Raw genomic sequence first — 17,022 nt, 5'->3', positions numbered from 1 at the left:
TCCTGGAGAGCTACCTTCCTGTAGGTTTTCGCTCCAACCCTGTTCCTGGAGAGCTACCTTCCTGTAGGTTTTCACTCCAACCCTAATCTAGCACACATGATTCTAATAATTAGCAGGTTGATAAGATGAATCAGGTTAGTTAACACCTGGGGTTGGAGTGAAAACCTACAGGAGAGTAGCTCTCCAGGAACAGGGTTGGACAACGCTGGTATAGAGACAGTGTTTAATCAGTGTTGAACTTCATAATCATGTCCTGTCAATAGGGAACAATTCAACATGGGTATTTTCCTTATAACAGCTTGTGTTCGTTGTGTGATTTGTTGACATATAATACCTAGCGTTTGTTAACACCATGTGTAATTCACTGAAAACAATAGCCTAATACTATTTCATTTGAATATAATGATGTAATATGACCTGCCTCTAGATAACTGCATCAGCTGGCTGTTGGAAGTGATCCTATCTGATTTATTTTCATTCTGATCTGTTTGTTTGTGATTTGTTGCCAACGATGGCCTGTATTGTGTTTCTATGTGCCTTTTAGAGAACTTTATCAGCTGGCTGTTGGAAGTGGCCCTATCAGGGACCGAGGAGAAGGAACCATTTGACTGCACTCTGAGAGCAGACATGAGCATCCTAGTAGAGCTGACCCTGGGCTCCACTAAAGAACCCATCAACAGTCTCTGGAGCAACATGCAGGACTATGCCACCAGCAAAGGTACAGGAGGAGATTACATCCGGATGAACAATAATACATTACAGAAATGGGGTGGATTGTATAACAATAGTAGAATGGTTCACAAGTAGTGTACGCACATCCTGTTACTTCCAGATGAAAGGTTCAATAAAGTAATGAAAGAAAGAAAGATGCCCACTCTCTGAAAGCTCCCAGTGTATTCAGTTTATTGAGTGATGCCCACTCTCTGAAAGCTCCCAGTGTATTCAGTTTATTGAGTGATGCCCCCTCTCTGAAAGCTCCCACAGTGTATTCAGTTTATTGAGTGATGCCCACTCTCTGAAAGCTCCCACAGTTTATTCAGTTTATTGAGTGATGCCCACTCTCTGAATGCTCCCACAGTTTATTCAGTTTATTGAGTGATGCCCGCTCTCTGAAAGCTCCCACAGTGTATTCAGTTTATTGAGTGATGCCCACTCTCTGAATGCTCCCACAGTGTATTCAGTTTATTGAGTGATGCCCGCTCTATGTTGAATGCTCCCACAGTGTATTCAGTTTATTGAGTGATGCCCGCTCTATGTTGAATGCTCCCACAGTGTATTCAGTTTATTGAGTGATGCCCGCTCTCTGAAAGCTCCCACAGTGTATTCAGTTTATTGAGTGATGCCCACTCTCTGAATGCTCCCACAGTGTATTCAGTTTATTGAGTGATGCCCGCTCTATGTTGAATGCTCCCACAGTGTATTCAGTTTATTGAGTGATGCCCGCTCTATGTTGAATGCTTCCACAGTGTATTCAGTTTATTGAGTGATGCCCACTCTCTGAATGCTCCCACAGTGTATTCAGTTTATTGAGTGATGCCCGCTCTATGTTGAATGCTCCCACAGTGTATTCAGTTTATTGAGTGATGCCCGCTCTATGTTGAATGCTCCCACAGTGTATTCAGTTTATTGAGTGATGCCCGCTCTCTGAAAGCTCCCACAGTGTATTCAGTTTATTGAGTGATGCCCACTCTCTGAAAGCTCCCACAGTGTATTCAGTTTATTGAGTGATGCCCGCTCTATGTTGAATGCTCCCACAGTGTATTCAGTTTATTGAGTGATGCCCGCTCTATGTTGAATGCTCCCACGGTGTATTCAGTTTATTGAGTGATGCCCACTCTCTGAAAGCTCCCACAGTGTATTCAGTTTATTGAGTGATGCCCACTCTCTGAAAGCTCCCACAGTGTATTCAGTTTATTGAGTGATGCCCGCTCTCTGAAAGCTCCCACAGTGTATTCAGTTTATTGAGTGATGCCCGCTCTATGTTGAATGCTCCCACAGTGTATTCAGTTTATTGAGTGATGCCCGCTCTATGTTGAATGCTCCCACAGTGTATTCAGTTTATTGAGTGATGCCCGCTCTATGTTGAATGCTCCCACAGTGTATTCAGTTTATTGAGTGATGCCCGCTCTATGTTGAATGCTCCCACAGTGTATTCAGTTTATTGAGTGATGCCCGCTCTATGTTGAATGCTCCCACAGTGTATTCAGTGCATTCAGTTTTTTTCAGTTCCTTCAGTGCAACGGGAGCATCAACAGTGTGTAGGTGTCCATCTTTCTTTCATGACAATGTACTGTAGAATAACCAAAGTATTCCTTCTGTAATATGTAGTGATATCCATGTATTTGTCTTGGGGTTATTCCTTCTGTAATATGTAGTGATATCCATGTATTTGTCTTGGGGTTATTCCTTCTGTAATATGTAGTGATATCCATGTATTTGTCTTGGGTTCCCAGACTGGGACAATGCCTCGCTCTGTAATGAGACCTTATTGGACACAGTGTCCAGGTTTGTCCTGGCTGCTCTACTGAAGCATACCGGCCTGCTGGGTCAAGCCTGTGGAGAGGGCAGGTAATCCTACTACACACTCATCATGGTTCTGCCTTCCAAATGGCACCCTGTTCCCTTTATAGTGCACTACGTTTGACAAGGGCCAGTAGGGCTCTGGCATCCAATATGGTGCCATTTGCCACATGCTTATTTTGTAGCGTACAGGCCTATGCTGGTGCACATGCCTTGTCTATTTCAAGTGGCCTGCTTGGTTCACCGGTCAGTGTGTCTCTGTATGTGTTTCCACCAGGTACCAGCCTTGTAAGACGCTGGCTGAGGTGTACCGTAGTGTCTACAAAGTCAGGAACCGTCTGCTGGCCTGCAAGAACATGGAACTCATCCAGACACGCTCGTCTTCCCGGGAGAGGAGGGTAAGTTACCCGGTCCTTCTTCGGTAACTGGTCCACGGGTCATTTTAATAATAAAGTCCTTGGTCCACTGATCCATAAAACGTCCTTTCACTCCCACCTCAGGGTCTGCTACCTTATTCCAAATCAACCCCTAGCTCCTACAGACTAGAGACACTTCAGTAACTGGTCCACTGGTGCGTTTCATAATTAAGTCCTTTGACCTCTACCTCAGGCCTCATTTCCATGTAAAGTGATACTTCAGGATCTTTCTCCTTCCCCAGAGTCAGATGAACTCGTGGACACCATTTTTATGTCTCTGCATCCAGTATGAAGGAAGTTAGAGGTAGTTTGTAGCGTTAGCACAATTACTAAAAGTCTATGGGATGTACTGGTATGCTAGCAGTGTGCAACATGCCACTCTAGTGATAGTTAGTCTATGGGATGTACTGGTATGCTAGCAGTGGGCAACATGCCACTCTAGTGATAGTTAGTCTATGGGATGTACTAGGATGCTAGCAGTGGGCAACATGCCACTCTAGTGATAGTTAGTCTATGGGATGTACTAGTATGCTAGCAGTGGGTAACATGCCACTCTAGTGATAGTTAGTCTATGGGATGTACTGGTATGCTAGCAGTGGGCAACATGCCACTCTAGTGATAGTTAGTCTATGGGATGTACTGGTATGCTAGCAGTGGGCAACATGCCACTCTAGTGATAGTTAGTCTATGGGATGTACTAGTATGCTAGCAGTGGGCAACATGCCACTCTAGTGATAGTTAGTCTATGGGATGTACTAGTATGCTAACAGTGGGCAACATGCCACTCTAGTGATAGTTAGTCTATGGGATGTACTAGTATGCTAGCAGTGGGCAACATGCCACTCTAGTGATAGTTAGTCTATGGGATGTACTGGTATGCTAGCAGTGGGCAACATGCCACTCTAGTGATAGTTAGTCTATGGGATGTACTAGTATGCTAGCAGTGGGCAACATGCCACTCTAGTGATAGTTAGTCTATGGGATGTACTAGTATGCTAGCAGTGGGCAACATGCCACTCTAGTGATAGTTAGTCTATGGGATGTACTAGTATGCTAGCAGTGTGCAACATGCCACTCTAGTGATAGTTAGTCTATGGGATGTACTAGTATGCTATTAGTGTGCAACATGCCACTCTAGTGATAGTTAGTCTATGGGATGTACTAGTATGCTAGCAGTGGGTAACATGCCACTCTAGTGATAGTTAGTCTATGGGATGTACTAGTATGCTAGCAGTGGGCAACATGCCACTCTAGTGATAGTTAGTCTATGGGATGTACTAGTATGCTAGCAGTGGGCAACATGCCACTCTAGTGATAGTTAGTCTATGGGATGTACTAGTATGCTAGCAGTGTGCAACATGCCACTCTAGTGATAGTTAGTCTATGGGATGTACTAGTATGCTAGCAGTGGGCAACATGCCACTCTAGTGATAGTTAGTCTATGGGATGTACTGGTATGCTAGCAGTGGGCAACATGCCACTCTAGTGATAGTTAGTCTATGGGATGTACTGGTATGCTAGCAGTGGGCAACATGCCACTCTAGTGATAGTTAGTCTATGGGATGTACTGGTATGCTAGCAGTGGGCAACATGCCACTCTAGTGATAGTTAGTCTATGGGATGTACTAGTATGCTAGCAGTGGGCAACATGCCACTCTAGTGATAGTTAGTCTATGGGATGTACTAGTATGCTAGCAGTGGGCAACATGCCACTCTAGTGATAGTTAGTCTATGGGATGTACTGGTATGCTAGCAGTGGGCAACATGCCACTCTAGTGATAGTTAGTCTATGGGATGTACTAGTATGCTAGCAGTGTGCAACATGCCACTCTAGTGATAGTTAGTCTATGGGATGTACTAGTATGCTATTAGTGTGCAACATGCCACTCTAGTGATAGTTAGTCTATGGGATGTACTAGTATGCTAGCAGTGGGTAACATGCCACTCTAGTGATAGTTAGTCTATGGGATGTACTAGTATGCTAGCAGTGGGCAACATGCCACTCTAGTGATAGTTAGTCTATGGGATGTACTAGTATGCTAGCAGTGGGCAACATGCCACTCTAGTGATAGTTAGTCTATGGGATGTACTAGTATGCTAGCAGTGGGCAACATGCCACTCTAGTGATAGTTAGTCTATGGGATGTACTAGTATGCTAGCAGTGGGCAACATGCCACTCTAGTGATAGTTAGTCTATGGGATGTACTAGTATGCTAGCAGTGGGCAACATGCCACTCTAGTGATAGTTAGTCTATGGGATGTACTAGTATGCTAGCAGTGTGCAACATGCCACTCTAGTGATAGTTAGTCTATGGGATGTACTAGTATGCTAGCAGTGGGCAACATGCCACTCTAGTGATAGTTAGTCTATGGGATGTACTAGTATGCTAGCAGTGGGCAACATGCCACTCTAGTGATAGTTAGTCTATGGGATGTACTGGTATGCTAGCAGTGGGCAACATGCCACTCTAGTGATAGTTAGTCTATGGGATGTACTAGTATGCTAGCAGTGGGCAACATGCCACTCTAGTGATAGTTAGTCTATGGGATGTACTAGTATGCTAGCAGTGGGCAACATGCCACTCTAGTGATAGTTAGTCTATGGGATGTACTAGTATGCTAGCAGTGTGCAACATGGCACTCTAGTGATAGTTAGTCTATGGGATGTACTAGGATGCTAGCAGTGTGCAACATGCCACTCTAGTGATAGTTAAAGTCTATGGGATGGACTAGTATGCTATCAGTGGGCAACATGCCACTCTAGTGATAGTTTGTCACAAAAACCTGTACCTGGCACTGATCAGATTGTTGGTGTTTGTTGACGGGTGTCTTCCACGGTGCCCGATCAGATTGTTTGGTCTTTATTAACGTGTGTCCTGTCCTGTGCCTGATCGTTTGGTCTTTATTAACGGGTGTCCTGTCCTGTGCCCGATCAGATTGTTTGGTCTTTATTGACGGGTGTCTTCCACTGTTCCTGATCAGATTGTTTTGTCTTTATTAACGGGTGTCCTGTCCTGTGCCTGATCGTTTTGTCTTTATTAACGTGTGTCCTGTCCTGTGCTTGATCGTTATATCTTTATTAATGGGTGTCCTGTCCCTTTCCCAATCAGATTGTTTGGTCTTTATTAACGGGTGTCCTGTCCTGTGCCTGATCAGATTGTTTGGTCTTTATTTATGTGTGTCTGGCGCTGTGCCTGATCAGATTGTTTGTTTGTTAACAGGTAGTGTTGCACAGTATACCAAAACTTCTGCACTTTTTCAATACTACATTTACATTTACATTTTAGTCATTTAGCAGACGCTCTTATCCAGAGCGACTTACAGTTAGTGATTACATTTTTTTTTTTATACTGGCCCCCCGTGGGAATCGAACCCACAACCCTGGCGTTGCAAACGCCATGCTCTATCAACTGAGCTACATCCCTGCCGGCCATTCCCTCCCCTACCCTAGACGACGCTGGGCCAATTGTGCGCCGCCCATTAGTCTCCCGGTCGCGGCCGGCTGCGACAGAGCCTGGATTCGAACCAGGATCTCTAGTGACACAGTTAGCACTGCGATGCAGTGCCTTAGACCACTGCGCCACTCAGGAGGTGAGGTACTAGAACATGAAAAACGGTTCGGTACTAGAATTTTTGTTATTTCGGTACTTCTGTCAAATGTGTCTCACGCCGTATTTGGATTGAAATGAACGAGTCTGTCTAGGAATTTGGCTGAATCTTCTCAAGGATGCAGTAGTAAGCTAACCAGGCTACTTGTCTTCTCAATGGGGCAGTAGTAAACTAGCCAGACTACTTGTCTTCTCAAGGGGGCAGTAGTAAGCCAACCAGGCTACTTGTGCATGCAGCTGACACAGCCAGAGAGAAAATGCCGACAGCATGTCTTCTTTTAATAAAAACATAATACTTCCACGCCCGCAGCTTGTTGACAAAACTGGCTCCAGAAGTGAACTATGGGCATACTTTGCTTACAGAGCAGATGATGTGGACCCGCCCACTGAAACAACTAAGCAAAAGGTGTTACAAAGCAGTGCAAGGGAGGTTTAGTTCCAAAACGACATAAAAAACTATTTTACACATGACATTTGCGTTGTAATGTTATTCTACTAGCGACTACATTTTTGAGTGACAATGACATGAACAAATATTCAGCATGAGATTCATGTGAGCATTATAATATGATTACAACCCAAAAGTAATGTGAAATGTTCTCATAGCTTAGCTATGACAGAAATATATTTACACTACTTCGCGTTTGTCTGGGCTTGCTAACAGTAGCAGCCAGCGGCCCTCGGCGGAGCATTGCACCCTGGGAGATGAAATGCACACTGGGAATCGTAGTATACTGTTTAAAATCCATTGAGTTTCTATGCCGTGTGTAGACTATTGCAATATAGAAGCTTCAGAAATTAGCTTGTGTTTTTTGTCGTTTTGGAACTAAGCTATTCATTTCATACAGTACATTAACTGATTTAGCTGTAATTAATAATGAATCATAGGTCTAATGAATGTCATTTGACCCAATATTATGGCCGTAGATTAGCAAATTAACCCTCGTATGAAATTACATTTTAAAACCGTTTAGATGTAAATGTAAAATATGGTTTTGAATAGGGATATTTAAGATAATCTTCTGTTATTTAATATGGTGTTTTATTTTTTGAAAGAAATTGAATATAGAATATAATATATTATCATTGTTAATTTAGTTCTACCAGTTATCAACATATTGTTCGATGTTAAAAAAATAATTATTCTGTGACTTTAGCTAAAACACATTAATTTTTTGCCGTCTTATCGTTTCGTTATCGAGTATCGTTTCGTTATCGAGTATCGTTTCAGTATCGAGTATCGTGATATTAAACCTGATATCGGTATCGAAGTCAAAATTCTGGTATCGTGACAACACTATTAACGGGTGTCCGGTGCTGTGCCCGATCAGATTTCAGACAATCAGGACTCGCTGGAGATGGACCCCCAGGAGCACTCGTTCACGAGGACCATCGACGAGGAGGCGGAGCTAGAAGAGCGGGCGGAGCGAGAAAGGGAGGATGGGTGTCAGGATGAGGAAGAGGAGGAGAGAGAGCACGAAGTCATGACCGCTGGGAGTGAGTATGGACACAACGCTCTCACTGAATGTACTTGTATCAGACACACACTCCATTAGCAGGCCCATCGAGTTCACTTTGACTGAATACGTTTAAAACACTGGAACGCTGCAGGGAGTGAATACTTTGGGAGAGGGAGAAAGTGTTTGGTAGTCTGTATTTTACTGTGACCTTTGCTCCATATAGAGGCTAAAGCATGGCCAGTTAAATGGAGCAACCAAGGTCCCAAGCAATGGAAGAGCACAAAACCAACAAGAATCAGACTTTGGTCACTGTTACACATCATTTTCTATTTCTAGGGAAAGTACATAGAATTTTGCAACAGATGTAAATATGATAGCGGTGGAGACTAAAGGTTATTACTACAAACTAGAGAGTTGAAGAGAAACTATGTGAACTGCTTCAGTAACAGCCGAAAACACACATTCAGTGTGGAGTTGGCCTGCAGTGGATACCAGTTTGGCAGGTTTTGACCTTGTTTGCTGCTTCCCGCTGTTATTTAGATCTGTCTTAGTAACTCTGGCTATGCCAAGGAGAATAGTCGGTCACCCTGGCCTTTTGAACAAGTCCAGTCCCAATAATATCTGATTTGATTGTTGTAAAATTAAAGGGACTGCTCCAAAAGAAAATCTGTGGGGACTATTATGAGAAGGAATGACGACTTGTATTCGCGGTCCAAATAGCACCTAGCTCCTTCTCCTAACCTCAAACCCTACGGTACTAGCAGTTCTGAACAAACCAAATGGGTCAAATCAATACTACGGCTATGGCTCCACTTAGCCGACCTGGGTTATACAGCCTTGAATGAGTCTTACTGTAGTCTTGCAGGACTAGCATGGGTTAGAGCCTCATTAACCTACGTCGTGGCGTGGTTTGACGCGCAGCTTCCTCTAACCCGGCGCCCCTGTGTGATGTCTCTCTGTGTCTGTCTGTCGCACGGCACAGAAATCTTTCAATGTTTCCTCTCAGCGCGGGAGGCAGCGAGGAGCCGAGAGAGGGAGAGGGCCAGCAGCAGCGCCGGGGGAGGCCTGGCCTCAGGAGGAACCAGAGGAGGAGGAGTTGGGGGAGGTAAGGGAAGGAGGTGGAGGAGGTGGGGGAAGGTTATTTTCAATGTAATATAATATGTAGCCATTTAGCAGATGCTTTTATCCAGAGTGACTTGCATATTTTGTTTGCTGCTGTTTTTTTTCTTCCATATGGTTGCTTATTGTAAAAGGCCTTTGGTTTAAGTTTTAGAAAAGCGCTTTTAAATAACTATGTTTTTGATTATATTTAATGTGCTTGCTTCAGACCACTCTAAATATTCTACATAATTCTGACTGATTAGTTTTGGACAGCTGAAGCAAGCACACAATTTCCCCTCAGTAAAATGACCCTTTCTGTATTAATTGTGTGTTATTATTATTATTATTATTAGGGGAGGAGGAGGCCGCGGCATCCCAGGAGGAGCAGCACAGGAGAGACAGCTGTACAGGGCTGCCTGAGGGAAAGGACCTGTACACAGCCGCCTGCAACTCTGTGGTGCACCGCTGTGCTCTGCTAGTGCTGGGGGTCAGCCCTGTACTGGGTGAACTGGGGAAGCAGCACCCGGACGAGGGACACGGCACCTTCCAGTCAGCCAGCCAGGGACAGCAGGACGGGACAGGCTTCATGACCAGGTCAGAACAACAGAAGTTCTATGACATAGTGGGTGGACTGGCGGACATTTTGAATGTACCTGAAGCAGGACGGAGATTTGTATATCTGTGGTCGGACCACTGTCACGTGGGTAGGCTATACTTACCTGGGGTTATCTTACTTGACTGTGTAAGGGTTGGTGTGATGTTTAGGAGTGAGATTATTGACCGTGAAGAGCCGTCCCTTCCAGTCCAGCTTTTACCGTGGGTTACCTTGACGACGTAGCTAGTGTCTTCACGGCGTTATAGAGCTTGCTGTACAGATTTAGATTAGATTTTTGTCATTTAGCAGACGCTCTTATCCAGAGCGACTTACAGTTAGTGAGTGCATACATTTTTTCCCCCCATACTGGCCCCCCGTGGGAATCGAACCCACAACCCTGGCGTTGCAAGCGCCACGCTCTACCAACTGAGCTACAGGAGGGCGTGTAGTTCCCTTGATATCCTTCAGAGGGCAGCATATGGCAGTCAATTCAACTCCACTTAGAAAGCTGTAGCTGAGTGTAGCTCAACAAATTTCATTCAGATCAACCTGGAGATCTTAGACATTAGTAGAAAATACTTTTCTATTCTAGCAGGCTCAAACGCTCCCTTATAAATCCTAAAAAAATTAATTTAAAAAAGTACAAGATAAATAATACATTATTGAAAAATAATAAGAAAATACCAAAAAAAAAATATATAAAACAAATGAAAAATTATAAATATACTCTAAAAATTAAGATTTAAAAAATTTGAAAAATAAAAATAAAAATTGTAAAGTAGTTGTTCCACTGGCTATCATAAGGTGAATGCACCAATTTGTAAGTCACTCTGGATAAGAGCGTCTGCTAAATGACGTAAATGTAAATGTAAATCCTACCTGCCAGTGCCAGCGCCTCAAGTGAAGAGTGTTGATAATCAAGTCAGAACATAAAACTGTTAATCTGTGTTAGTAGATCTACCTCTAGCCACAGGGAGATCTGGACAGATCTCTTTATCTGACGCTTTTATCAGAGTAGAGGTTTGCTGAAGCCAGGAATCTGAGTTCACCAAGAATATCAGACCCACTTTCTCCTGTTTCAACACGTTGTATCTGAGTGGTGGTGAAAACATCTTACCATACAGTTGGGATATCATAAGGTTCAGCTGGAGGTCAAGATACAGTACTTTTCCTCTTTCTTCTTCATGGTGTCTGAAGATGTCTATGACTAACTAACTATCTACTGTCTATGACTAACTAACTATCTACTGTCTATGACTAACTAGCTATCTACTGTCTATGACTAACTAGCTATCTACTGTCTATGACTAACTGTCTATGACTAACTAACTATCTACTGTCTATGACTAACTGTCTATGACTAACTAACTATCTACTGTCTATGACTAACTAACTGTCTATGACTAACTAACTATCTACTGTCTATGACTAACTGTCTATGACTAACTAACTATCTACTGTCTATGACTAACTAACTATATACTGTCTATGACTAACTGTCTATGACTAACTAAGTATCTACTGTCTTTGACTAACTAAGTATCTACTGTCTATGACTAACTAAGTATCTACTGTCTATGACTAACTAACTATCTACTGTCTATGACTAACTAACTATCTACTGTCTATGACTAACTAACTATCTACAGTCTATGACTAACTAACTATCTACTGTCTATGACTAACTATCTACTGTCTATGACTAACTATCTATTTTATCTACTGTCTATGACTATCTATCTAATCTACTGTCTATGACTAACTATCTAATCTACTGTCTATGACTAACTAACTATCTAATCTACTGTCTATGACTAACTAACTATCTAATCTACTGTCTATGACTAACTATCTATCTAATCTACTGTCTATGACTAACTAACTATCTAATCTACTGTCTATGACTAACTAACTATCTAATCTACTGTCTATGACTAACTATCTATCTAATCTACTATGACTAACTATCTATCTAATCTACTGTCTATGACTAACTATCTATCTAATCTACTATGACTAACTATCTATCTAATCTACTGTCTATGACTAACTATCTATCTAATCTACTGTCTATGACTAACTATCTATCTAATCTACTGTCTATGACTAACTATCTATCTAATCTACTGTCTATGACTAACTAACTATCTAATCTACTGTCTATGACTAACTATCTATCTAATCTACTATGACTAACTATCTATCTAATCTACTGTCTATGACTAACTATCTATCTAATCTACTGTCTATGACTAACTATCTAATCTACTGTCTATGACTAACTAACTATCTAATCTACTGTCTATGACTAACTAACTATATTATCTACTGTCTATGACTAACTATCTATCTAATCTACTGTCTGACTAACTATCTATCTAATCTACTGTCTATGATTAACTATCTATCTAATCTACTGTCTATGATTAACTATCTATCTAATCTACTGTCTATGACTAACTATCTATCTAATCTACTGTCTATGACTAACTATCTATCTAATCTACTGTCTATGACTAACTATCTATCTAATCTACTGTCTATGACTAACTATCTATCTAATCTACTGTCTATGACTAACTATCTATCTAATCTACTGTCTATGATTAACTATCTATCTAATCTACTGTCTATGACTAACTATCTATCTAATCTACTGTCTATGACTAACTATCTATCTAATCTACTGTCTATGACTAATTATCTATCTAATCTACTGTCTATGACTAACTATCTATCTAATCTACTGTCTATGACTAACTATCTATCTAATCTACTGTCTATGACTAATTATCTATCTAATCTACTGTCTATGACTAACTATCAATCTAATCTACTGTCTGACTAACTATCTATCTAATCTACTGTCTACGATTAACTATATATCTAATCTACTGTCTATGACTAACTATCTATCTAATCTACTGTCTATGATTAACTATCTAATCTACTGTCTATGACTATCTAATCTACTGTCTATGACTAACTATCTATCTAATCTACTGTCTATGACTAACTATCTAATCTACTGTCTATGACTAACTATCTATCTAATCTACTGTCTATGACTAACTATCTATCTAATCTACTGTCTATGATTAACTATCTAATCTACTGTCTATGACTATCTAATCTACTGTCTATGACTAACTATCTATCTAATCTACTGTCTATGACTAACTATCTATCTAATCTACTGTCTATGACTAACTATCTATCTAATCTACTGTCTATGATTAACTAACTATCTACTGTCTATGACTAACTAACTATCTACTGTCTATGACTAACTGTCTATGACTAACTAACTATCTACTGTCTATGACTAACTAACTATCTACTGTCTATGACTAACTAACTATCTACTGTCTATGACTAACTGTCTATGACTAACTAACTATCTACTGTCTATGACTAACTAACTATCTACTGTCTATGACTAACTGTCTATGACTAACTAACTATCTACTGTCTTTGACTAACTAAGTATCTACTGTCTATGACTAACTAAGTATCTACTGTCTATGACTAACTAACTATCTACTGTCTATGACTAACTAACTATCTACTGTCTATGACTAGCTATCTACTGTCTATGACTAACTATCTATTTTATCTACTGTCTATGACTAACTATCTATCTAATCTACTGTCTATGACTAACTATCTAATCTACTATCTATGACTAACTAACTATCTAATATACTGTCTATGACTAACTAACTATCTAATCTACTGTCTATGACTAACTATCTATCTAATCTACTGTCTATGACTAACTATCTAATCTACTGTCTATGACTAACTAACTATCTAATCTACTGTCTATGACTAACTAACTATCTAATCTACTGTCTATGACTAACTATCTATCTAATCTACTATGACTAACTATCTATCTAATCTACTGTCTATGACTAACTATCTATCTAATCTATTATGACTAACTATCTATCTAATCTACTGTCTATGACTAACTATCTATCTAATCTACTGTCTATGACTAACTATCTATCTAATCTACTGTCTATGACTAACTATCTATCTAATCTACTGTCTATGACTAACTAACTATCTAATCTACTGTCTATGACTAACTATCTATCTAATCTACTATGACTAACTATCTATCTAATCTACTGTCTATGACTAACTATCTATCTAATCTACTGTCTATGACTAACTATCTAATCTACTGTCTATGACTAACTAACTATCTAATCTACTGTCTATGACTAACTAACTATATTATCTACTGTCTATGACTAACTATCTATCTAATCTACTGTCTGACTAACTATCTATCTAATCTACTGTCTATGATTAACTATCTATCTAATCTACTGTCTATGATTAACTATCTATCTAATCTACTGTCTATGACTAACTATCTATCTAATCTACTGTCTATGACTAACTATCTATCTAATCTACTGTCTATGACTAACTATCTATCTAATCTACTGTCTATGACTAACTATCAATCTAATCTACTGTCTGACTAACTATCTATCTAATCTACTGTCTACGATTAACTATATATCTAATCTACTGTCTATGACTAACTAACTATCTAATCTACTGTCTATGACTAACTAACTATATTATCTACTGTCTATGACTAACTATCTATCTAATCTACTGTCTGACTAACTATCTATCTAATCTACTGTCTATGATTAACTATCTAATCTACTGTCTATGACTATCTAATCTACTGTCTATGACTAACTATCTATCTAATCTACTGTCTGACTAACTATCTATCTAATCTACTGTCTATGACTAACTATCTATCTAATCTACTGTCTATGACTAACTATCTATCTAATCTACTGTCTATGATTAACTATCTATCTAATCTACTGTCTATGACTAACTATCTATCTAATCTACTGTCTATGACTAACTATCTATCTAATCTACTGTCTATGACTAACTATCTATCTAATCTACTGTCTATGACTAACTATCAATCTAATCTACTGTCTGACTAACTATCTATCTAATCTACTGTCTACGATTAACTATATATCTAATCTACTGTCTATGACTAACTAACTATCTAATCTACTGTCTATGACTAACTAACTATATTATCTACTGTCTATGACTAACTATCTATCTAATCTACTGTCTGACTAACTATCTATCTAATCTACTGTCTATGATTAACTATCTAATCTACTGTCTATGACTATCTAATCTACTGTCTATGACTAACTATCTATCTAATCTACTGTCTGACTAACTATCTATCTAATCTACTGTCTATGACTAACTATCTATCTAATCTACTGTCTATGACTAACTATCTATCTAATCTACTGTCTATGATTAACTATCTATCTAATCTACTGTCTATGACTAACTATATTATCTACTGTCTATGACTAACTATCTATCTAATCTACTGTCTGACTAACTATCTATCTAATCTACTGTCTATGATTAACTATCTATCTAATCTACTGTCTATGATTAACTATCTAATCTACTGTCTATGACTAACTAACTATCTAATCTACTATGACTAACTATCTATCTAATCTACTGTCTATGACTAACTATATTACCTACTGTCTATGACTAACTATCTATCTAATCTACTGTCTGACTAACTATCTATCTAATCTACTGTCTATGACTAACTATCTATCTAATCTACTGTCTATGACTAACTATCTATCTAATCTACTGTCTGACTAACTATCTATCTAATCTACTGTCTGACTAACTATCTATCTAATCTACTGTCTATGATTAACTATCTATCTAATCTACTGTCTATGACTAACTATCTATCTAATCTACTGTCTGACTAACTATCTATCTAATCTACTGTCTATGATTAACTATCTATCTAATCTACTGTCTATGATTAACTATCTATCTAATCTACTGTCTATGACTAACTATCTATCTAATCTACTGTCTATGACTAACTATCTATCTAATCTACTGTCTATGACTAACTATCAATCTAATCTACTGTCTATGACTAACTATCTATCTAATCTACTGTCTATGATTAACTATCTATCTAATCTACTGTCTATGATTAACTATCTATCTAATCTACTGTCTATGACTAACTATCTATCTACTGTCTATGACTAACTATCTATCTAATCTACTGTCTATGACTAACTATCTATCTAATCTACTGTCTATGACTAACTAACTATCTAATCTACTGTCTATGACTAACTATCTAATCTACTGTCTATGACTAACTAACTATCTAATCTACTGTCTATGACTAACTAACTATCTAATCTACTGTCTATGACTAACTAACTATCTAATCTACTGTCTATGACTAACTAACTATCTACTGTCTATGACTAACTAACTATCTACTGGCCACCCCTCATAGCCTGGTTCCTCTCTAGGTTTCTTCCTAGGTTTTGGCCTTTCTAGGGAGTTTTTCCTAGCCACCGTGCTTCTACACCTGCATTACTAGCTGTTTGGGGTTTTAGGCTGGGTTTCTGTACAGCACTTCGCGATATTAGCTGATGTACGAAGGGCTATATAAAATAAAATTGATTGATACTGTCTATGACTAACTAACTATCTACTGTCTATGACTAACTATCTACTGTCTATGACTAACTATCTATTTTATCTACTGTCTATGACTAACTATCTATATAATCTACTGTCTATGACTAACTATCTAATCTTCTGTCTATGACTAACTATCTAATCTACTGTCTATGACTAACTATCTATCTAATCTACTGTCTATGACTAACTAACTATATTATCTACTGTCTATGACTAACTATCTATCTAATCTACTGTCTGACTAACTATCTATCTAATCTACTGTCTATGATTAACTATCTATCTAATCTACTGTCTATGATTAACTATCTATCTAATCTACTGTCTATGACTAACTATCTATCTAATCTACTGTCTATGACTAACTATCTATCTAATCTACTGTCTATGACTAACTATCAATCTAATCTACTGTCTGACTAACTATCTATCTAATCTACTGTCTACGATTAACTATATATCTAATCTACTGTCTATGACTAACTATCTATCTAATCTACTGTCTATGATTAACTATCTAATCTACTGTCTATGACTATCTAATCTACTGTCTATGACTAACTATCTATATAATCTACTGTGTATGACTAACTATCTATCTAATCTACTGTCTATGACTAACTATCTATCTAATCTACTGTCTATGACTAACTATCTATCTAATCTACTGTCTATGATTAACTATCTAATCTACTGTCTATGACTATCTAATCTACTGTCTATGACTAACTATCTATCTAATCTACTGTCTA

At 39.0% G+C, this 17,022-nt stretch overlaps 1 protein-coding gene across 1 annotated transcript in view; it reads left to right on the top strand.

Annotated features, from left to right (window-relative positions):
* The window catches only part of LOC311116059 (putative E3 ubiquitin-protein ligase HERC1), a 233,569-nt gene that overhangs the window by 77,163 nt on the left and 139,384 nt on the right, over nucleotides 1-17,022 (top strand). The window contains 6 exon segments of the mRNA XM_084191189.1: nucleotides 545-718; nucleotides 2,454-2,568; nucleotides 2,798-2,918; nucleotides 7,876-8,041; nucleotides 8,987-9,109; nucleotides 9,459-9,699. Of these exon segments, the coding sequence (XP_084047315.1) occupies nucleotides 545-718; nucleotides 2,454-2,568; nucleotides 2,798-2,918; nucleotides 7,876-8,041; nucleotides 8,987-9,109; nucleotides 9,459-9,699 (940 nt within the window).

This window comes from Coregonus lavaretus (genome assembly GCF_964263955.1).
Source record: "Coregonus lavaretus genome assembly, contig: HAP1_SCAFFOLD_315, whole genome shotgun sequence".
Lineage (NCBI taxonomy): Eukaryota > Metazoa > Chordata > Actinopteri > Salmoniformes > Salmonidae > Coregonus > Coregonus lavaretus.
Note: the sequence above shows the minus strand (reverse complement) of the source record. Positions and strands in the feature narration are given on the sequence as shown.